At 50.6% G+C, this 21,583-nt stretch overlaps 7 protein-coding genes across 7 annotated transcripts; 4 read left to right on the top strand and 3 right to left on the bottom strand.

The window, feature by feature from the left end:
* Positions 1-28: 28 nt before the first annotated feature.
* Positions 29-1,941, bottom strand: BO82DRAFT_351977 (DUF1593-domain-containing protein). Its single transcript, XM_025634566.1, has 2 exons — positions 1,438-1,941; positions 29-1,390 (listed from the first exon to the last, which is right to left on the bottom strand). The coding sequence occupies exons 1-2, from the start codon at positions 1,807-1,809 to the stop codon at positions 263-265; spliced, it is 1,500 nt and encodes a 499-aa protein (XP_025494620.1). The 5' UTR covers positions 1,810-1,941; the 3' UTR covers positions 29-262.
* Positions 1,942-4,715: 2,774 nt separating this feature from the next.
* Positions 4,716-5,856, top strand: BO82DRAFT_351976 (cutinase family protein). The gene is made up of 3 exons (XM_025634565.1): positions 4,716-5,019; positions 5,099-5,316; positions 5,414-5,856. The coding sequence occupies exons 1-3, from the start codon at positions 4,828-4,830 to the stop codon at positions 5,679-5,681; spliced, it is 678 nt and encodes a 225-aa protein (XP_025494619.1). The 5' UTR covers positions 4,716-4,827; the 3' UTR covers positions 5,682-5,856.
* Positions 5,857-6,909: 1,053 nt separating this feature from the next.
* BO82DRAFT_304524 (NAD(P)-binding protein) lies at positions 6,910-8,076 on the top strand. Its single transcript, XM_025632186.1, has one exon. The coding sequence runs from the start codon at positions 6,963-6,965 to the stop codon at positions 7,959-7,961; it is 999 nt and encodes a 332-aa protein (XP_025494618.1). The 5' UTR covers positions 6,910-6,962; the 3' UTR covers positions 7,962-8,076.
* Positions 8,077-11,172: 3,096 nt separating this feature from the next.
* Positions 11,173-12,173, bottom strand: BO82DRAFT_409643 (uncharacterized protein; the record flags this gene model as incomplete). Its single annotated transcript, XM_025639737.1, has 3 exons — positions 11,616-12,173; positions 11,454-11,531; positions 11,173-11,366 (listed from the first exon to the last, which is right to left on the bottom strand). The coding sequence occupies exons 1-3, from the start codon at positions 12,148-12,150 to the stop codon at positions 11,173-11,175; spliced, it is 807 nt and encodes a 268-aa protein (XP_025494617.1). The 5' UTR covers positions 12,151-12,173.
* A 710-nt stretch (positions 12,174-12,883) lies between these two features.
* BO82DRAFT_329764 (uncharacterized protein) lies at positions 12,884-13,824 on the bottom strand (the record flags this gene model as incomplete). The annotated part of the gene is made up of 2 exons (XM_025633072.1): positions 12,884-13,454; positions 13,526-13,824. 2 exons carry the CDS (start codon positions 13,822-13,824, stop codon positions 12,884-12,886), a joined length of 870 nt encoding a protein of 289 aa, XP_025494616.1.
* Positions 13,825-16,012: 2,188 nt separating this feature from the next.
* BO82DRAFT_399657 (uncharacterized protein) lies at positions 16,013-17,505 on the top strand (the record flags this gene model as incomplete). The annotated part of the gene is made up of 4 exons (XM_025639131.1): positions 16,013-16,319; positions 16,380-16,536; positions 16,609-16,819; positions 16,879-17,505. 4 exons carry the CDS (start codon positions 16,013-16,015, stop codon positions 17,503-17,505), a joined length of 1,302 nt encoding a protein of 433 aa, XP_025494615.1.
* A 1,440-nt stretch (positions 17,506-18,945) lies between these two features.
* BO82DRAFT_399656 (uncharacterized protein) lies at positions 18,946-20,073 on the top strand (the record flags this gene model as incomplete). The annotated part of the gene is made up of 4 exons (XM_025639130.1): positions 18,946-19,084; positions 19,181-19,343; positions 19,464-19,668; positions 19,750-20,073. 4 exons carry the CDS (start codon positions 18,946-18,948, stop codon positions 20,071-20,073), a joined length of 831 nt encoding a protein of 276 aa, XP_025494614.1.
* Between the last annotated feature and the right edge of the window lie 1,510 nt (positions 20,074-21,583).

The following is a 21,583-nucleotide window of genomic DNA, read 5'->3' as shown; positions in this document are numbered from 1 at the left end:
CTATAAGGTAGTCTGTGGTGAAATCCACGCCTAACTAGAGCATATACATAAATTCTTTATTTACACAGTTATCTAATGAAACGTTGAAATATATCTACTCATCATGCTCGTCAATGTCGCCATTTCCCCTTCCACAAGGGCAATCGCGGCCTACAATCGGTTCCTCCCAATCATCACCGACCCAATAGTCTTCCAAATCAATGTCATACTCCACCCAATCCTGAACCTCATATTCATCCCACACCGTCGTATCCTGCACAAGTCACTCCGACCAAGTGGAGTTCGTCGTTTCGAACAGCACGCGCTTGTAGGTCGTCAGCGGAATCGCGGCGTGATCGGTGACCTCCAAAACGAGGTGGAGAGTCCAGCAGCCGGAGGCGTTGGAGCTCTTTCCGTCGCACACCACGTCCGCGCCGGGAATCGTGACCTGTGCACGTTTCCCGGTCCCAGAAACTGTGAAGTTCAACGTCGGGATCTGGTTGTCCACGTTCCAATCCGTCGAGCCCGGCTCCTTGTACTGGAACCACCGGAACGAGAGGCTATCGCGGTCGGGATCGTAAGTCCCGGACGCATCCAGCGTCACGGTCGCATTGGGCGTCGAGGCGATGACCAGCGGGGTGAGGTCGGTATGCTCGTTCATCACGACCACGGGGTGGTGGTTGGCCTTGCTCTCGTTGGCGGGGAGGGCCCACTGCATGCGGGCGGCGAAGTCATTCTGATACGCATCTCTCCACCGCCAGATGGCCGCGTGGTTGGAGGTGTAGGTCCGGTTGTTCTGGCCGATGACCCGGTCGGCGGCGTCGCTGTACTGCCGGTACTTCACCTGCTGCGAGAGGTCCACCAGGGAGTAGCGGCCGCCCCAGGATCCGTAGTCGGGCTGCTCGCGCACGCCCAGACCGTTCTGGATGAGGTACAAGAACGTCGGGGTGTCCCCCTCCATGATGAACTTGTAGTCTGGGTACTCCTTGCCGTAGGTCCCGATCTGGATGTTCTTCTTCAGCCAGGCGGCGGACACCTTGGTGAAGTCCGGGCCACCGACGTCGAAGTTGTAGTATTCCTCGCCGGAGATGGCAGCCCAGGCGGCCAGGCCGTACTGGTTCCAGCCGTGCATGGAGGCGATGTAGAAGATGTCGGGGAACTGCTCACGGATCCAGAGGCCGCTGTCGTCCTGGTCGGAGATGGTGTAGACGCGCAGCTGGCCGCGGAGACGGGCCGCCTCGGTCGCGTTGAAGTTGTGCTGGACGTAGTACAGGGTCTCGGCAAGCACGTTCACACCGCCCCACCCGAGGACCCACAGGGGTTCATCAACCGGTTGGCGAAGTCGATTGAGCAGCAGCTCTGCGCCCGAACTGAGGTTCTGGCCGGGTCCAACCCCTTGCATTCCGTAAACCTTGATTTGATCAGTGGGGGTCGTGTAACGACGGATGGAATGCTTACAGTTGGGCCTGACTTGACAACACTGTGGAGGTACTCCGCTGAGGGGTATGGGGAGGACGGTGACGTGTGTTGATTCAGGTTGTCGACCACCTCGGCATATGCGTCAACCACTGCCGAGATCTGCTCGGGATACACACTGTCTTTCAGCCAGGTGGAAGTGACGGCAGTCATGCCTTCGATCTGGAACTGATTGCTGTAGAGCAGGAATCGCACGAAGGATTCCGTGTCATCAGGCTCATTGGAGATATCCGAGAGGACAAAGACGCGGGGCTTGGACGCGTAGGTCAGAAGCAAGGAACGGTTGACAGCCGCACTGGCATCTGCCACAAGGGCATTGAGACAACCAAACAGCAGCAAAGAAAGTCGTCTCATGATGGCAATTTATTTGGGGGATGTGACTCTTAAGGAGAAACAGTAACAGAAATTCCCAGCGAGAGGATGGGATTCAAGCCCGTTTATATGGGAGTTGCAGAGACGGCAGAGAACTAAAGCAGTTCTTGGCAGTTGAGAAGGAAACTAGGAAGATGATGAGATGGTATTGCCAGTTGTAGTTATATAGGCTGGGTGAGCCTGGGGTATCCACCGCCTTACCGGATTTAGCGAAGCCGCAGCCGAGCCGACCGACGGAGGGAGACTTCGGCTCCAGCCCAGTCTCCGCACTTCGCAACTTCCCTCGTCTGCCTTGCCATTTCTGCCGTTTCTCCCCGTTCTGCCCGTTTTGCCCGGCTCTTTCGGCTGTGTGTGGGGTAATGCCCCCATAAAGAGGCATTTCTAACCCCCAGCCAGCGGTTGCAATTACCCCATTAGCTTGGGAACGCGAGAGCTCGGAGAGTAACTTTCTCCCCACCGGCACTTGGTGCTGACGATCCTCCACGGGGTACTCCGTACTTCCCACGCCTAATGACCCTGATTCGCCAACAATTCCACTCTCCATAATCCGCACTCATGCAGTGCAGGATTATCCCATGCATTTCCACATTGAAAGTGGGCTAACCCCCGTTACCACTATGACGCGATGGGGCCCCAGTACTGACTTCCCACAGAAATCACGTCACCGCGGAGACATTCCCCGACTCACGTCGCAACACCCGCGCCAGTGAGCGCGAGCTGTCTCCGGTCGGCGGGAAACGGGTTGCCGTGAGTTCGCAACATTACACCGAAATCTGCACCTCGCCGGTTGCAAAGCTCATCACGAAGAACAGAAATGTAACCTTTCATTATCACAGCCGTAATCCCACATCTGTGGTCTGCGATCCCCGGAACAAGTATGCCTTGGGCGTCGCAGAGCACATGTGTCGTCCGTCGTGAAGGCCATCGGCATCCCGAAGTCTCCCGCGACCACGCGAGTTCTTCCGTCAGAGTCGTTCCGACGACACCGGTAGCGGAGAAGGCGGGACCTTGCATAGAGTCGTACAGCGGCATGGAGCACGTACTCGTATTCTACACAAATGGGGAGTGTATCATCACATCACTGATGGAGCTTAACAAATGGCCTCGAAAGCCTCGTGTCAGGCGCTTGGCCATGTATTATGGCGATAGCAGTGGTCATGGACCATAGACCACAGATTGGAGACGACGGAAGGTGAGGCCTGGTTGCAGGGTAGGGTGCTGTATTCACCACTGTAATCGATGTCCCCGGTGGTGTCCAAACATCGGGCGAGAATTTCTTGGCAAGCGTGTAATCCTTGGCAAGGTTGGCGAGACTGATCTCAGCCTTTCGCTGACTATTGAAAGTGGTGTTCTGTACTGGCTGCTCGCGTTGCAGAGTTGGTGAGTAGTCGCGATGTGGATGGAGGCTTCAGGGGCTCCAGCGTACTTATCATATTAAAGAAAGAGAGGAGAGGAGGGATACTGAGATAGGCTAGGGCTGGCGAGCCAGCTGGGGGGCAGACTGCAACAAAGTCGTCTGTGTGAAAGAGTTAGATCATGATAGCATGGTAGCAGCATGGTGGGCAGGTGTAGCGGTACGGACAGTAGTTATACCTACCAGCAGCTTGTTGGTGGTAATAAAGTTTTTCCAGCCTTCCGTTTCAGAACGTAACCTTCCTGCTTGATTCGAGGGATCATCCCTATACCGGCCTAAGTCAGGTAGGCTTGGCAGAGTGGACGATCGGGCCTGAGGGGTACAGTACAACGTCCTATACATGGTAACTCCTCCCTATAAGCACACTCAGGCAGTCAAGTGCTCAAAGTAGTAGCCTCACTTCCCAAGGCCGCTCTCATCGACAATTTGGGAATCGTCAAGTCAGCTAAGATGGCAACAAGATTCATAATCATATCAATCACAGCCAATTATCCTATGTGGTGGCTCCTCTGTGCCCGAGCACTCTTTTATCTTCGTTGGGATGGATCCATCTTCTAGAGCCAGGTACCTGAGCCGCGGAGTATATTTTGTCAACTGTAACATGTTCGTTAAGCAGACACAGTGCACTCTCAGGATCACCACATCATGGATAGGCACGCAATCTCTTCGGCCCTCGGAAGCGTCCGCGATACTTGCCTCCAGCACGTGGCTGCAATAGGGGTAAACTGTCACCACATTTTTCTATGGCACCGCGCCATGGATTTGCAGGAATGTGGTTCTTAGTTCGTTCCTTGATTAGCTAGCCGCTGATCATCCCCTGTTGCCTCCAAGATGGCCAAGACTTCACTACCACGCACATCCCCAGTCACTACGTGCAGTGTGGTTAGTGTTGCTATTCTGTCAAATTCTGAATGTCTCTGTAAGAAAACCAGGACTGAACGCCCGGTCGCATCTGGGCCAGAAGACTAGAGTCCGTGCAGTAAGCAAAGGGTCTCGTTTTTGGGGATTCCAGCGGTCGGTTGTTTCCCGTCTCGGCTGAACTCCGGAGTTTCATGAACCCTACCGTTTCATGGTTCAGGGCTCGAACGTTGATCTCCGCCTCAAACTCAATTGAGGTTCTTTAGTTCCATTCCCCTTCGATGAAGCGCCAACTTCTCCACACCCATCGGGAAACTAACCCGCTTCGAGTCTCGATCAGGGCCCGGACCCTGCCGCACTGGTTTCCTCGTCCGTGCATCTGAAACATATCCCTTCAATAGGGAACGCCTTCCACACTCCCGTCAGAAAATGTTTCACCACGTCCCAATTTTGCGACATCTTTGTTGTTGCATGTCTTAGGAGTACGATGTGTCAATATGATGGATAACAGCTGAATCTTTTTCACAATGCCGAGGTAGCCGGCCGCTGCTGCCTGGGAATGGGAGTATATATCTATGCTGGTTCCCCAAACGTTTAACGGCAGAAGCAGACAGAAGCAGACGAGACAGCAGGGCAGCCTCATCACATTCACTTTTTCCATTCGCTTGATTGAGAAACTTTCGTTCACTATACTCCCGTTCAATTATAACCTTCATTTCGTCGGCATAATGGCCCCTCTCAAGTCCCTCCTCGTTGGTGCCCTTGCTACGCTGGCCGTAGCAACCCCCGTCCCCGCCCCTGCCCCGGAGGCCGGCCAACTCCAGACCCGTCAATTCATGGACTCGAATGATCTCACGTCCGGCTCCTGCAAGGACGTCACCCTGGTCTTTGCGCGTGGATCCACGGAATTGGGCAACATGGTAAGTCGCGCTCTTCTACCGCCCCTGTGTCATCTCAGATTATGCTTTTGCTCGCGCACGGTACTGACCCCCAGAACAGGGTTCAGTCATCGGACCCCCCCTCTGCACCGCCCTGAAGTCCAAGCTTGGCGCCGACAAGGTCGCCTGTCAGGGAGTGGGCGGCCTCTACACTGCCGGACTCATGCAGAATGCCCTGCCGCAGAACACCGATCCCGGAGCCATCTCCGCTGCCAAGAGTATCTTCGAGCAGGCGGCCTCCAAGTGTCCGAACACGAAGATTGTGGCCGGTGGATACAGGTATACCTCTCTTCCCCTCCGCTATTTTACCCACATAGAACACGCACCCCTTTCGAGTTCCACCCAGTCGTGCATGGCTAATATTCCCGGTAAACAGTCAAGGAAGCGCCGTCATCGACAACGCGGTGCAGGCGGTCAGCTCCTCCGTGCGCGACCAGATCAAGGGCGTGGTGCTGTTCGGGTTCACCCGCAACGTCCAGGACCACGGCCAGATCCCCAACTACCCCAAGGATGACGTCAAGGTGTACTGCGCGGTGGGCGATCTGGTCTGCGACGCGACGCTGATTGTGACGGCCGCGCATCTGACCTACGGGCTGGATGCCGGCGATGCGGCGAACTTCTTAGCGTCCAAGGTTAACGCTTAAGTGCTTCGTCGGCGTCGGATTGGCCAAGTATTATCGGTAAGGTTGGGTGGTGGCGGATGGAGGATGAATTATGGGCTTTTATATATGAATCTCTGTTTCGTTTCTTTCTGTTGGCGATTCTCAGGGCTATCCTGGGCGATTTGGTGTTTAGTCTTTTTGGTATACTATATATCTCTTTATCATTCCCTCGAACCCATTGTAAGGCGCTTGGGCAGTAGATGTGGCGTAACTTGTATACTGTCCTCCCACCTGCGACTTCCAACTCAGAACAGTCTAATAAGTGCAGACTGGCGATAGTTTGGTTTGACCTAGAGTTGTAATCTTCGGTTCCAGCAGAGGTTAAGAATCAAGTTACCTGCCGCGAGTGGATAAAAGTTCATCTAGCATCAAGTATTCGGAACACCACGAATGATGGATGCCTGTTGACTAATTTCGGAAAAGAATCAATTAGATAGTGCTTGGTACACCAAAAAAAGCCATAGGTGTGAATCAGGAATCTATGTCGTTGTAATTACTTGAGCAATCAATCGGGGTCTCTCTTCCTCAGCAAAGTGCCGGAAATAACGCGCCGGAGCGGAGTTAAACTTCAGTGCCCGCGGCGCTTCGAGAACCCCGGCTGACACGAGGGTCTGTGGCTTTTGATTCTTCGGCTCACCGCCTGCGAGCCCCCGCAAAAGCACTCACGCGCGTCATCGTCCAAGACGTTTACGAGAACATGAACCAAATTATAATGCCATCGGTAGTTCGTTCTCCTGTAGCTGAGAAACGGAGCCAGATGACATCTCTAATCAAATGAAGGACCCCGAAGGACCGAAGAGATTAGTAGGTGCTGTAAAAGAGCACGGATCGGCTGATGGACGATCTGCGGATATAGGCCCCGCTCTGGAGATAAAGCGGAAGTACTACTGTAAATTAGTGTCTTCAGCCAGCGATAGCCCCTATCCGTTCCAGGTCAACCTGCGACCGAATACGGTTTTAGAAGTGAGGATGGACCCTTGAGTGTCATCCGGGGTTATGTGGTCCGGTGGTTCTGGTACTATGTGATCTACGGCTGGGCGCTGTACACTGTGGAGTTAAGCGGGAATAGAGGTGTCATCAACAAGAAACCTTAAATTTCGGGTGGTCACCCATACAGTTCGGAATCCCCCAAACCCAAGTATAAAATCGGGCACAGATTCCGGGATTGGGGATTCTAAAATACCTCATTCTCATATGCACACACTATACACTCTCATCAAAAGCCATCTATCTTCCAACAATCAATCTACTACTACCGCAGCCATGACCTCTAAATACGCTGCCGCTCATGAATCCCCCAACGGCCCGGGCGACGCGCGCCCCACGGCACAGACCATCATCGACGACCAACAGCTCCGCGACAAGCTCACGGGGAAAAGCATCCTGATCACCGGCTGCTCCTCAGGGATCGGCGTCGAGACCGCGCGCGCCCTCCACACGACCGGCGCGACCCTCTACCTAACGGTGCGCGACACGCAAAAAGCGACGAAGAACCTAGGCGATCTCGCCACCAGCCCGCGGGTGCATCTGCTGCACCTGGACCTCGACTCGCTCGACTCGGTGCGCGCCTGCGCCGCGAACCTCCAATCCCGGAGCCCCGCCCTGCACATCCTGATCGCGAACGCGGGCGTGATGGCGTGCCCCGAGGGCCGAACCGCCGACGGCCTTGAGGCGCAGTTCGGCAGCAACTACGTGGCCCACTTCCTGCTGTTCCAGCTGCTGAAGCCGCTACTGCTGGCGGCGACGACGCCCGCGTTCCACTCGCGCGTCGTCATGGTCTCGTCCGTGGGCCATCGGTTCGGCAACGTCCACCTCGACAATCTGAACCTGGTGGGGGAGTACGAGCCCTGGAAGGCGTACGGGCAGAGCAAGACCGCTATGGTCTGGTTGGCGAATGAGATCGAGCGGCGATACGGGCGTCAGGGCCTCCATGGTCTCAGTCTGCACCCCGGCGGCATCCAGACCGACCTGGCGCGGCACATTTCGGAGGACCAGATTGCGGCGTGGAATGCGGATCGCGAGCTCATGCGCCACTTCAAGAGTCCCGCGCAGGGTGCCGCCACGACGGTTGTGGCTGCTGTGGCTGCGGAGCTGGAGCGTCAGGGCGGGCTGTATCTGGATAATTGCCAGGTCGTGCGGGATGAGCATGACCCGGCTAGCGGGAGGTGGGGTCCTGGGTATGCGTCGTGGGCATTTGATGTGGAGGGACAGAAGAAACTGTGGAAGAAGACTTTGGAGATCCTCCAGTTGCAGGATGAGTGAGTGGGGCGGTACCTGAAGTAGTCATCGCAGTTGGCCGATTGCTGTGGGGATCTACGGCCATCATTCCAAAGACCATCTTCGGATTTGGGATATTGATGTTTATACTGGAAGCGAGTTACCGTGATGTTCTTGATTAAAGCGAATATAAGGTATAATATGATTCCAAGTCAGACTTCATTTATACTCTTTTCCCCGTGTCAAAAACTATTCCGTCCGGCGCTCACACTACTTTGCTGAAGGTGTGTATCGAGCATGTCGATGATAACCCATCGCCCGTGTTGAAGGAAGTCAAAATGCTGCAACGCATGAAGGAATTCGCCAAGGCAGCGGATCAGCCAGGCCTGTGTTTCATCCGCCTCGCTACCGACATCTTTGAGCTGCACACCTCTTCCGGTCGGCATTATTGTATCGCGGTCAAGCCCCAGAGCCACAGCTTGCGCACGCTACAGACAACTTACCCATACGCTATCGAACCGATGCTTCTAGTACGTTCACTCGTGCATCGGCTGTTTTTTGCGATCAATTGGCTCCATGCCACCTGCAGCTTCATCCACACACGTTCGATCGGAACTCATGTGCAGTACACTCATTCTGGTTCATAGATATCTCCCCCCTGAACGTTCCCTCCAATGGCGATAGCGGACGATGCTAGTCTCAGGGACATCGAACAGCGAGATGCCCAAAACCACAGCATCTCTATCATCTGTGAATTCTCAGGCGCTCCTGTCTATTCAACCATACCCAATCGTCTTTCTTATAAATCGGGGCGGCCTGTCGTCCTTAATTCGTTTGCTCCTCTTGCCGAGCTTGCGCGAAGGCAAGAGCCGCTTGGGCCCAGTCTATAGCTTCTCGAGGACGCTTTACAAACGTTTCGTCAGCTATCTTAGGCGGTATTAAGGCGTCTTGATCCTGACTTCCTTCATCGATATCGATCGGGTCGATATGGTAACCATGTGTAATGAAGAAGAGTGAGATCCCTGTTGACGCGGCATTGCGGTTATTGATAGCGACAGCAACTATTTGCAATAGCTCCTTCCAATTATCTTGGGAATATGTAAATAATTCACGTAGGATCCGTTTAATCTTTTGGTTTGCCCGCTCTGTGGAACCGTCATAGTGCGGGTGGGAAGCAGTAGATAATCGACGTTGTATCGATAGCTTCTCGCAGACCTTTCTCCAGGAGGCACTAAAAGATCGGGGGCCATGGTCACTGACGATCGCTAGTGGTAGACCGTGGTGCATATAGACCTGGGTTAAGAATACTTCAGCAACACGTTCTGCTGTTGTTTCGTAGATTCCAACAAGAATCGCACCTTTTATTAACCGGTCCGTTATCACCATACAGTTAGTGGTTCCTGATGGTCCTGAAGGTGGTAGATCCGTAGTAAAATCTACTGAGATTTCGGCCCAGATTCGTTGGGGAATCGGTAGTGGTTTCAATAATCCATGTTTTGTATCTCGCCATACTGTACTACGTCCGCAGACTGTACAGTTTCTTAGGACGCGTCGTACATCCTTTGCCGCTCCTTGCCAGAAAAACCGTCGAGATAGTATAGAATAGGCAGCGGCTCGTCTTGGGCTTTCAGTAACATGGGAGTCGCGGATCTTCTGTATAATCCTTATACGCAAGGTTTCGTTGTCGGGGATCCAGATTTGCTGTCGGAAGTGAATTACTCCGATCATCTAAGTGGCCCTCTGACGGGCTTGTCTTGATATTGTTTTCTGCAGCGATTCGGCGTTTCTCCTTTTGCAAGCTTGGGAGATTCGTTGGTATATTGTATTCGCTGCTGTAGCCTTCTTCCATTGCATTTGTAACTCTGATTCTTCGAAAAAGAGGGATATTGTGTTCGAAATTCAGGTCTGCCGTCAGGGAGTCTCCAGTTCCTGGGGGGCTGACCGTCCATTTCTTATCTGGACCCTTTTGAGGAGAATTCTGAACCGATTCGATAGCCTTTCGTCGGTGATTCCTTTGGTGTGTCTTGACTTCGTCGCGATAACGCATCCTGTCGGGCCGCTAGTTTGCCTGGTCGATATATAAGCTCAGAATTGAACTCAGTTAGAAGATCTGGCCAATGTATCTGTCGCTGGTTAAGTTGCTGCGCCATTCCGAAGTACCGTAGATTTTAACGATCGGTTACTATAGTGAATCGTGGAACCATATTTGACTCCGGCCTCCATTCATGTAGAATACGTACGATAGCCAATTGCTCTTGATCATGGGATCTCATAGTTTGACTCTGCTGGTGATAGTTTTGGGGATAGATAGGCACACTGTCGTAGCTGCCCGTCGGGTCCGTACTAGGATAGAACTGCGCCTGTAACCCAACCGGAGGCATCCGCTTCGACAACCGTTCGACGTCCTTCGTCGAAGTGTGCTAGTATTGGGGCTTTGATGAAGAGATTCTTCAATTCCGCAAAGGCCTGTTGACAGTCTTCATCCCATTTGGTCTAATCTCTTTATAAAAGAAGAGCCTGGGATGTGCAATGCCTATATACTATTACTTCCTGCCATATGATTTCTAGATTATTCAGTTATTACCGGCCATCTTGCTAATAATACTAGTCTATATGTGCCTATATATACGCGAAAGGGGGGCGCCAACAGGATACAACCTACGTAGGTAGCATAACCAATCTTTCGCCTCGACATCAAACACGATCAAGTGCCAAATCTCCAGATTAGCTGCCGTTTAACGCCGAGATCCTTTCGTTGAGATATATAAACCTGACAATCTCCGGTATTCTAGTTCTTATAAAAGATTTCAAGTTCAACTGTTTAGGAAAACTAGATATACTAAAGGCTGGTCTTAAAGAGCCCAAAATAGCTCGGGGCTCATAACCTGTGGCGAATTCAACAGTGCCTAGGAATAGGAATAGAATATGTAGACGATATCTCAATATCTTAGCAGTTGAATAATTAGTTAGTTGATAAACTAGTTAAGATCTCAAGATGGGCATCGCCTTATTTCACGTGACCGAATTACTGCTAGGCCGGCCAAGTAGAAGTCATACCAGCCTGGAGTATAGATTTTGAGAAACATGCTGCGAGATCAGCAACCCAATTTTCGAAGTCAAGTCGGACTGAGGAGATACAACATTTGCAGTTTATCTTTGTCTGAGTATCTTCACGCTTTCTCAATTCACAAACTACTTCAAATACCGACTTGACACCTACGGGTCAGATCCGCGCCAGGCAAAAAGAGCCAAACACTTAAGATCTCACGGCAAAATGACTTCCCGTGGCTGTGGTCGGGATTTTGTACGCTGAGTATAGCAGACAGTTGTTCCGAACCTGGGGCAGGACCTGCGCGACCTTGCAGCTGGCGACCTTGGCACATTCGTCCACACACGCAGGCAAGCCCGTCACAGTGATCCCGGGCTTGCTGAGAAGGCCTTGGCCCGAAACTAGCCGAAAGCAATGTGATTTTAGCCCTAACTTCCAAAGCCATGCTGGGTTCTGACGGGCTGAACGAGGAAAATGGGAAAACTTACCATAATTGCAACTGACAGCCCACTGAGAACCGCTCTGGTGTGTATTGCTTATGGTGATAGGGTTTGTCACGCCACGGCCTGTGGAGGGAGAATCCTCGATGTTAGTTTTTGTTTTCTTTTTCGTTCTCTCCTCGGTCTTGAACCAGGAATGGAAAAGCTTACAGTCGGAGACCTGGCCACCGCCGCCACCAGAACCACCAGAACCACCAGAACTAGCCTTACATGTTGCAAGATCCGCCTCGAACTTATCCCGCGCAATCACACACGCATCCAGCTGCGTCTGTAGTTCATCCCGCTCCTTCTCCAAATCATCTCGCTCTACACAGCAGAAGCTGTCCGGCGGAGGCGGGGTGACGATCTTCTCGAAAAAAATCGCCCTCGGCTCGGGGTGCGGTGGACCTTTGCTGGCGGTGGCACACGTGCCCGATCTCAACCAGGTCACCCCGATGTCTGCGGCACTGGCATAGGTGGCACAAGTGGCGGGCGCGGCGATGCCGCTCTTGCGGTTGCTCATGTCGTTGGTCGTCGCCCGGTGGTTGCAGTAGTAGGTGTACTGCTCGCCGTTGAGCATGGTAGTGCCGACAGTGGTGTCTAAGTTTCCGGCGGGGCAGAGGACATCGAAATTCTGTTGCGAGGTGGTTTGACCCACCACCAGGAGGGGAAGAGGAAGAATGCTGAAGAAAAGAGAGACTTTCATGTTGGGAACGAAGTATATTCTCGAGGGGAAGGTGGACTGGGAATGCTGTGATGGAAGACAAGGGAGAATGGGGATGATGGAGGCTGTTGGGATTTATAAGTCCAATCTTTTCAGAAATTGGATTTAGGGCGCTGAAGGGTACGACCAGGTACACAGGTCACCCTCCCTATACATTCTGTATTGAGTATAGAGTCCCTGGAGCCGGGTTTGACCTGCTAGTGGTTACTGCATATAGTGTTCTGCACAGATCATCATTATTAATACGAGGCGAGGAGAGGATGCCTTGCTACGAGGGATTGCTTTTCTTGCCCGGGTGTAGATCATTCTCGTCTAGTAGGACCCATTCTCAAAAGAAAACATTTTTCTGAATGCGGGTCTCAGCTGCATGAGAGATCAATACAGTTGATACGGTATACGCTGGTATTCCTGTCGGTGAAATCATCTCAGCTGCAGGTGTCTGTCCTGTCACTCGAAACTACAGCTGCTGCTTTAGAGTCCCCAGCGAGAGAAACATTGAGAGACAAACCGACTCGACAGATCATGAAAGCGGTCCATGAGTGACACTATTCTCATTGCTCTCTACCTTGCAAGTGAGGACGCCTTAGTGGTCTGATATCAATCTCAATCCTTGAATTCACTTCTCACCGCATCCTCTACCCTTGGTATTGATAAGACAATCATCTAGACAATACGATATAGCACAATGACACAGCACACAGCACAAACAAAAAGCCTAAGCCCTCTGAAACCCTCCCACCCTTTCATCCCCCTCCCTGAAAATCCAACTCCATACATTTAATCCAACCTTCAACCCCCCCGTAACTGGTAAGCCCGCATGGACCATCTCTTCGTATACGCTCCCATCGGGCCCGATGTTCTCCCAGAATAACGCATTCCCCGCGATGGGCCGGAACACCGTCCCATTCTCCACACAGTCACAATCTAGCACCCGGTCACAGAGAGCAGGATCCTCCCACCGAGGGATCATCGGGAAATGCGTACCCCCACCCGTACAATTTCCATCCAACCAGATATTTAACGTGGTCCTACGGTTTGGAAACCCCCCAGCTGGAAGCGCGTCGAGGTGGTGCAGGAAGAAGCCGTCCTTCTCGTAGCGTTGCACCGTCAGCGGCTCAAGAGCCATGTTAGGGTTCCAGTGCTGGATCGCGGCGGCGCGGCTTTCGATGCATCTGGTGACAGGATCGCGGGGAAGTGAGGCGGTAACGCTGCGACGGTATGTATTGTCTGTGGTGGCCTCGTTGGTTTCTGGGTTGTATATTGAGGCAGGGGTGAAACCGGGTTCGCTTTTTTTTTACCGTAGGCGTGAGTGAAAGAGTTGACAGTGAAGAGAGGATGAAAAGTTAGGGGGAAGAACCTTTTTTCAAGAAGATGAAGACGCTCGTCTTCGCGGAGGAAGGACTCGATGTAAATCATGCGGGGACTTTCGGCAATCAAATAGGCTTGGAATTCATGATCGGGGCAGTCAATCGAAGAGTCGGGTTGAATGAATTTGAGGAAGCTGGAGGGATGTTCCGTAGGCAGTGGAGTCTGAGTGGTGGTGGATGCGACAGGGATGTGACTTCCTATCGAGAAGAATTGATTGTTGTCTCCCAGAGACACGCCGTGGATGTATGAGCCTGACACATGGAGATGTAATGGGATCACTATTGACATCTTTGAGAAGACTTTCCCCCGCGACTTGGACAGAAACTTTCTGGACGAGACAAGAAAAGAAATTGAAAAAGAGTGACGGGATAACAGCGAGAGTCAATGGACCCCGAAGATTCCGGCTCTGTTGATTTTGACACGTACAGAGGGGCCAGGACAGCTCACTACGCTAGAGTTTCGCGTAAGTATGCCGGTATGGACCGACCCGCATGGCGGGGTCCGTATATAAGACCTGCGATCGATCTGGACCGATTGTGACCCCGATCGACGATCTTTCCCCGGATAGGTGAAATTTGGAAATCATTTCCGATCCCGAGTGCTACACCCGTGCACGTATCCTATAAAGCATGCATAACACCAAGCTTAATTAGGAGGATTGATGGGATATCACTTGGTGCAATTGGCGCCCTCCCAGCTGAGTCCTAGACTACTAGTACTAGCTGCAGGTGCAGCTTCAGCTCCAGCTCCCAACTACCCTATCCGTGTGATCTGTGAATGTAGAATCTGCTAAGCTGGCACTTGGAACTTGTCTCCTGCATACCTGTGTATTAGCCCGTAACAGTACACTCTGTACTGTAAGTTACCAGTCGGTATCATGGCTGTAATTGTAGCCCCCCTATCTGGAATTCGATTGAGTTTTCCGAGGTTTACTGCCATTTGAGACCCGAGACAAGACATTGACCAACAAGCATGATAGAAGTGGGATATTCTTTATTCCCTCCATGGTATTATCCATTTGCTTCACTGAGTCAGTTCAGAGGAGGCATTTTCCCCGCTAGAGGCATCGTAGTCTTCTCCGACTTCCATACTTAACACTTCTACTATTCTCAAAAGCAGTGTGATTGAGTACAATTTTCCCAGTGACTCCAAGAGCCAAAAGTACACTGAACAATAAAAGAGAATCCATAGCTTTGCTTGACGTATTCTCACGAAATAACACAAAGTTCACAGACAGCAAAAATGGAAAAGAACCCAGTTCCACCGCTTGATATTCGGTTCCACCCAGGCAGTTCCGGCAATACCACAAAGAAAAAGCTCATTCTTGTCCTAAGACTATCAGAATTGGCCTTTCTGTATATCCAATCCTGAGTTGCCTGGTTAATAACACCCCTGGAAAGCCCCATTTGCATCAAATGACGGAAACAATCCACCCAGAGCCGCGCAGCTGGCAAAGTTAGGATCGCCTTGATTGACGGCGCACGGAGTACACCCGCTCCCACCACCACTGCCGCCACCACCGGTTTTAATTGGGATGTTGAGCGGAATCCATGGCATGCGGAAGAGAAAGGCCGATGCCCCCGGTGAGAGGAAAATGAGGGCGAGAGTTACTGCTGTCAGGCGCATTGTGGAGGGTACTGTGAGGGCGGGATGGGTTTGATTTTGGAGAAGCTAAAGAAGGGAATTGAGTCAGCGAAGCTGTTTTCTTTGATTCTTGTGAAAGGGCAGCGGAGATGCCGGCGTTCACCTTTGAGGAATAGAAGATGAAAGCGTCGCTTTCTAAACCCTGACAGGGGAATGCGAGTATAGGGAGGGGTACTGAAGACTTCTTCTGTGTAGATGTAGAGACAATGGAGGTTTCCGAGAGAGTCTTGAGCTACATGGAGCAAATGTACTCAAAGTCTTCCGCGCGATACTTATGACTCCCAGTGATCGAGTCGAGTTGGGGCATGGATTTACCGTTCGTATGCGTATGTATGAAAAGAATTACATTACCCGGTGGGTCTAGGATTGCTCTAGCATTTTTTGACCGACTAACTTCACTCCACGGAGAGAGTAAAAAAGAAATATATAAAAGAAAAATGGGCGGGGACACAGGTAAGAGAAACAGACACAATGGGCGAAGATGAAAATTTTTGTGGATCTATGACTGGTTTGAAAGTCTTGCAGCAATGCTATATTGGGAGAATGGTCAATACCCTGGAATATTGATTACTCGCATGCAAAACGGTATAAGCCCGGTCAAAACCATGAATTCATTCCTCTCGCCTGCCTTTATGCAGAAAGCAAGGTGTTCTTCTTCCAGTCTAATTCACAGATATATTGACCTCTGGTAAATTCTATCTCTGGCCACCAACTGATCTTGCCGATTACCTGCTACAAAACAACGCACAGTCGCGTTTTCTGTACCTGCCATCTGTCCATCATCTCCTCATCTACTGACAAAGCCAAACTCTGTTATTGTTCAACCGCAATCATGAAGACATGGACGCCTTTTGGTCGGGCCGTGATGGTCCTTGGTGTTTTACTGCTTCTTGTGATGATGGTTGCGTCACAAGACACTGGAGGCTTCGACGACGATGATACTGGAGGCTTTGACGACGATGATACCGGCAGTTTCGACGATGATGATGATACCGGAGGCTTTGACGACGATGATACTGGCGGTTTCGACGATGACGATGATACCGGTGGCTTTGACGACGATATCTGCCCAGCCATCCATGAATCTGCTGAAAACCTGTTGCCTCCTCTCGCCGGAAGACAATACACTTGCGGGACCTGTGAGTGCTCTTGTCCTCTCTCTGCCGACGATGATAGATACTGATTTCTCGCACGCATAGACAACGGGCACTTGTACGAAGCTTCAGATGGGCACCACTTCTACATGCAATGTTGCACGAATATTCCCGGTGTTGCTCCCTTCTACGGTCTCTTTGCCGCTGACTTCGGGTCATGCATGGATTTCTGTGCCCAGGAGCCTACAGGCCAGTGCAGAAGGTATGTATCGTCTTTCGCAACCCTAATTGGCATTAGGGTTATACGATATTCAGCGAGTGTTGACATGCACAGCGTCGGATTCGACTCGAACCCCGCCCCAGGCGACACGGAAAACTGCGTTTTGTTCAAAACAGGGGATTTTCTGTCCACCGATCACGAGAAGTATCACTATGCCTTCCTGGCTGAAGCCCCCACAGCCGATCACCCCGACGATGAGATTAAGCTCTGCACCACGGAGTGTCCAGGGTCGCATAATCAGGTTTACACTACACCCTACGGCAAGGTATGCAGTTCTTGATATCAGAGCCTGCTTTATAAATTGAGGGCTAACAACTGTCTTAGACTATGAGGATGGTCTGCGGTAAGAGGCACGGGGTGCAGTCTGTGGTTGAGAATGTCGCGTCGTGGGAGGAGTGTATGGACTTGTGCGGCAAACTGGTCCCGTGTCAAAGTGTCGACTACCACAGCCGCAAGAGACGTTGCTACATCGGGGACCACGCAGGAGAGCCAAGCATCGACGCCCCTGGCTTCAGCGCCGCCTACAACATGGGCTGTGCCGGCGCCTGCTGCAATTTCCCCAAGCCGGGGACATCTCCGTCTACTCCATCTACTCCGTCCGCATCTCCGACTGCTTCGGTCAAACCCATACCTCCACCTGCAGTTGTGGCGCTGCCACATGGAGATCCCTGCCCAAGCTTACATGACACTGAGCTGATCGTCAACTCTGAAAAGTGGCAAATCAAGTGCGACTACGTCGACGGGTATGCCAACGGGGGGTATAACTTCCCTATGGACAAGACTGCTACCTTAGAGGAATGCGTGCAAAACTGCCAGAACGAGCCCAAGTGTGTGTGGGCAGAGTATCGCCCCAGTGATCAGTACTGTGGTGCCCAAGTCAACGACTACTCAAAAGCTACTATGCTTAATCAGCGTCAGGCACAGGCACATTTCAACATCATTCCATTGTAGTGTGGTTGAATAACAGAATCGGGGGTAAGCAGATCATCAAGTATTTGGCCTGGGACCAATTTGTTGGTATCTCTCTCGATGTGTGCATTCGCGTGTGTTTTTGAATTTCACTTGAATTCTGTCGCTCCTGTTACTAAGAGCAGATTCCTATCGAGTCAATTTCCCTGTGGTAGAACTCGTATAAAATCAAGATCATGCTTTTTCTACATAAAAACTTCTGCTCAGAAGACTTTCTTATTCGGACTTGTTCGATGCCTACACACGTCTCTCCTTAGACCGAACTTTTGAAAGCGCGGTTTGCTTTATAATCTGCGCAGGTAGCTACATCATCTACATGCCATAACAATCATGAGCCCGTCGCCACTCAGTAATAAATCTCTTATTGCAATGCAGCAGAATCCTGTCTGACCTAGCTCGCAATACGTATTGTCTCAGTCGATCCCCTCGCCTACATGATGATCTGCAGCTTGACACGTAACAGGCACTTTATTTAGTAATTCCTAACTAGTTGCCAGTCAGGCTAGCCCGTCCCATAATACCACAAAACTAGGGTTGGCGAAGATCGTAAGATATATACCACATCAGGCATGGGAAGCTGACATTTACCCCGTCATACAGCATGAACATTGTTTCGGTTATGCTGTATTGTGCTTACAGTACAATGTATATGCAGGCCTGCGTCAGAAAGCATTAGCCCATACCACACTGCATTCAACTTCTGCTAGTGGGGCTCTAGATTGGCAATTCACTCCCTCGCATTACAGAGTGAAGGGGAGGTAAGTACAGTACGAAGTACACCTTGCCGACCCAGCTTCGAGAAATCGACATTCCGGAAATCGGCCACTAATCAAGATCTGCAGTCTCAACCTTTATGCCATCCCTGTACAAACATGCAGCCATCTCTTGGAAACAGTGGAATGTGACTGCCGGACATCAAATCCAACTTTTTGATTGACAAGTCCATTTGCCAGTCTGGGTAGAGTGTAGTGGCTGGCTGAAGATGCGGATCCAAACTGGGGCATGCATGTCCAGACTGGGAATATGCTCCAGTTGACCTTGAAATTAATTTATGCCATACCGCTTTTCTTTATTGCTCAGAGCATAATTAAATGCAGGCATTGGTTGTATCTTACAAAAGTAACTATGTATTAGAAGATACAGATATGGCCAACTTACTTGCGCAGTCACCTCGTTTACCGATCACGTTACAGAGCAGTAGTCAAGAGTTACGCCTTATCTATCACTTCTTCGCCGGTACTTTCAGTGAATGTCATTATCCCCGTTCCTCTCTTACAGCTCGGTCGGTCTGTTGGTATTGCTTTTACTCTTTCTCCAAGTTTTCCCTTTAATTCAAGTATCCCAGCAGCCCTTCACCACCTACCCCAGATCCTCTTTTCCTTGCGAAACAACACCCTAGACATCCCTCCCTTCTGGCCCAAGATGCCCCTCAAATCCATCGCAGCCTTCTATATCCCTCTAGCACTCGCCTTCAATCAAGTCGAGGGCCGTTGTTTCCACCCTCTCTTTACTTCCGAACCGGATATCACCGATGTCGTGACCAATCCCTCGTGCCCGGGTGGTGAGTTCTAATCTCTTCGACTACCCGACTCAGTTATCCTTCTTTCCAGCAACCCTCTCGATCAATCTATTGTAAAGAACTAACCCTGTAGTTCAGACTACGGCAAACTAATCCAAGCCAGCGACGGCGGCTACTTCCGACTCCTGTGCTGCACTCACCAACCGAACGGGATCAAGAGCGTGGGCAGTGAGAAAAACGTGGCTTCGTACCAAGACTGCCTGGATATATGCCTGAGTGATGCGCACCCAGACTGCGATAGGTGAGAGATAACTCCATCCTCGCCCCCCTTCCGCACCCTCCTCACCGATTCATTCTCTTTTCAAATACCAAAATACACTCTGAACCTAAAGCTCGAATGATTGTAATGGTAATGGGGTAGTGTAACCTACGACACCTCCAAGAACTGCGGCCTCTACCAGAACGGGGGCTTCAGCACTGAACCCTGCAGCAACACCGAACACGATTGGCTCTACTACATCGACCCGCCACCATCCGATGAACCCGCCCCAAACGATCAGATCGTTTCCTGCTCCACCGAATGTCCCACAGCGCATGGCCAGAAATACGTCTCGGAATATGGCGAGGTGAGTTTTTGGTCCTCCCCTAACAAGTATTGATCCCCCGTCACCGTGGTTCCTAGCCCTAACAAAGAAACCCTTAACCAGCTCTTTCACATGGAATGCGGCAAACGCCACGGCACGGTCTCGTTCAAGAATGAAACCCAGCCGACTTACCGGGATTGTATCGACGCTTGCGCCGAGATCCCCAAGTGTGCGAGCGTAGACTACTCAAACCGCACGCTGACGTGCTACTACGGAACGCATTCGGGGGCGCCGCCTGTCGTCGCGCCGGGATATTTTAGTGCGTATTCGCTGGGGTGTGCTGGGGCATGTGAGAAGGATGGGGAGGGAGAGGGGTGCTGTGGCTGCGAGCCGAAGAAGTGTCGGGGTCGGGGGGCCGGAGCGAGAAAAAGCCATGATGAGCTGTAGATTTTAAGTTGATGTACTTGTTGTACTGGCTGCATGAAGATGGTAGCGAGTAGGTGTTGATCTTCAGGGTGGGTAGTTTGCTGTGTTTTGGGTTCGGCTTTATCATTGTTAATCGATCTGAGGAGAGGGGGAGAGGAAGGGGGCAGGTTCTAAAGGACTGAGATATGGAAATTCTCAGAAAGTGTCAAATATCATAAATAGATAAGATATATTTGGTTTTGCTGACCCTGACATATACTAATAAAAGAAGTAGAAGTATCTAATATACTTCTATTGAATGGGCCAAAGCTGAACACTTGTATGGTGTGTCACTTCCGACTTCCTCAATACAGTCATAAATTGAGATGAGACTGTGCAGTGCCTGTAAGAATAAGACACCCTGGGATCAAGCAGTATGTGGATATGTGAGTACTACGCGGAGCTGTAGCAGGCTTCAATTTCCGTTCTCAGCTAGTATACTTCATCTTCCGTCGGTTGATAGTATGTAGGTTAACTGGCTCTTTTTGATATCACCATCACATTCTTAAATCCAATCCATACTAGCTGAGAAAGCAAGTGTGCTTTGTATAGACAGATAATATATAATCCTTGGCGTAAGTGTGGCGATCATGTATAGATGTTTATTTTCCTTATCTTACTTGATAAATTCTACTGTCTATCTATCGTATCATCGCACCTTAAAAAATGGCTTTTAATAAACCTATACTAACAATTTATAGATTTTTAAGCTTTCTTAAAATACCTTCTAAAATGTCAGCTTTGCTAAGTAATCCGGCCGTACTTCTAGTCTTTAACTATTTACAGAGGCCAGATGCCTCCAACCCCTTGCTCGCTTAATATTGACGATCATGCTGACTAGTATCATATTGCACCTACAACCACCTCGCTATGGAAATGGTAGTTTTTTGATCATAGCCGAGCAGCCCGGCTATTGAGCTAGCCGCAGTCCGCCCTATTTTCACGCAGTCTTTATAGATATTTGGTCAGTGAGTTTGACCTCCGCCTAAGTAAAAAGGTGCATGGCGCACACTATCCAGACATTAGGGTTCTCCGGATGATTTAAGAAGCAGTAGCAGAATTAATCTATCTGGTTAAACGACCAGTTGCTCTTGTTTAGCACATATTACTAGATTTATTAATCTCTTGCCTTTTGTTTCAGTTACGATTTGTCTAAAACAGATTATACAGAGATTTTTAAACTTACTGTAAAGCAAGTATTACATATCCCTCCAGTCTTAAAGAAATAGATATTATATAGGATTTTGCTCAATCTTTCAACAAATACACAATCAACTGGTTTATTACTCTTTTGCTCTTTTTTACTGGATGACTGCTTAGAGCACTTACCTTTCAAGTTGGGGTGCTGCTATTCTGCACTACCCTACCTAGAATGAGAATTCCTGGATCCGTGCTACTGTTCTACAAATATATGTAGATAGTATCTTGTTGTTGGAGGATTTACGTCAAGGGCCAAAGAACTGAAGCCATAGAAGTTTCGTTGATTGGTTGA

Source organism: Aspergillus uvarum, assembly GCF_003184745.1.
Source record: "Aspergillus uvarum CBS 121591 unplaced genomic scaffold BO82scaffold_11, whole genome shotgun sequence".
Taxonomy (NCBI): Eukaryota; Fungi; Ascomycota; class Eurotiomycetes; order Eurotiales; family Aspergillaceae; genus Aspergillus; species Aspergillus uvarum.
Note: the sequence above shows the minus strand (reverse complement) of the source record. Positions and strands in the feature narration are given on the sequence as shown.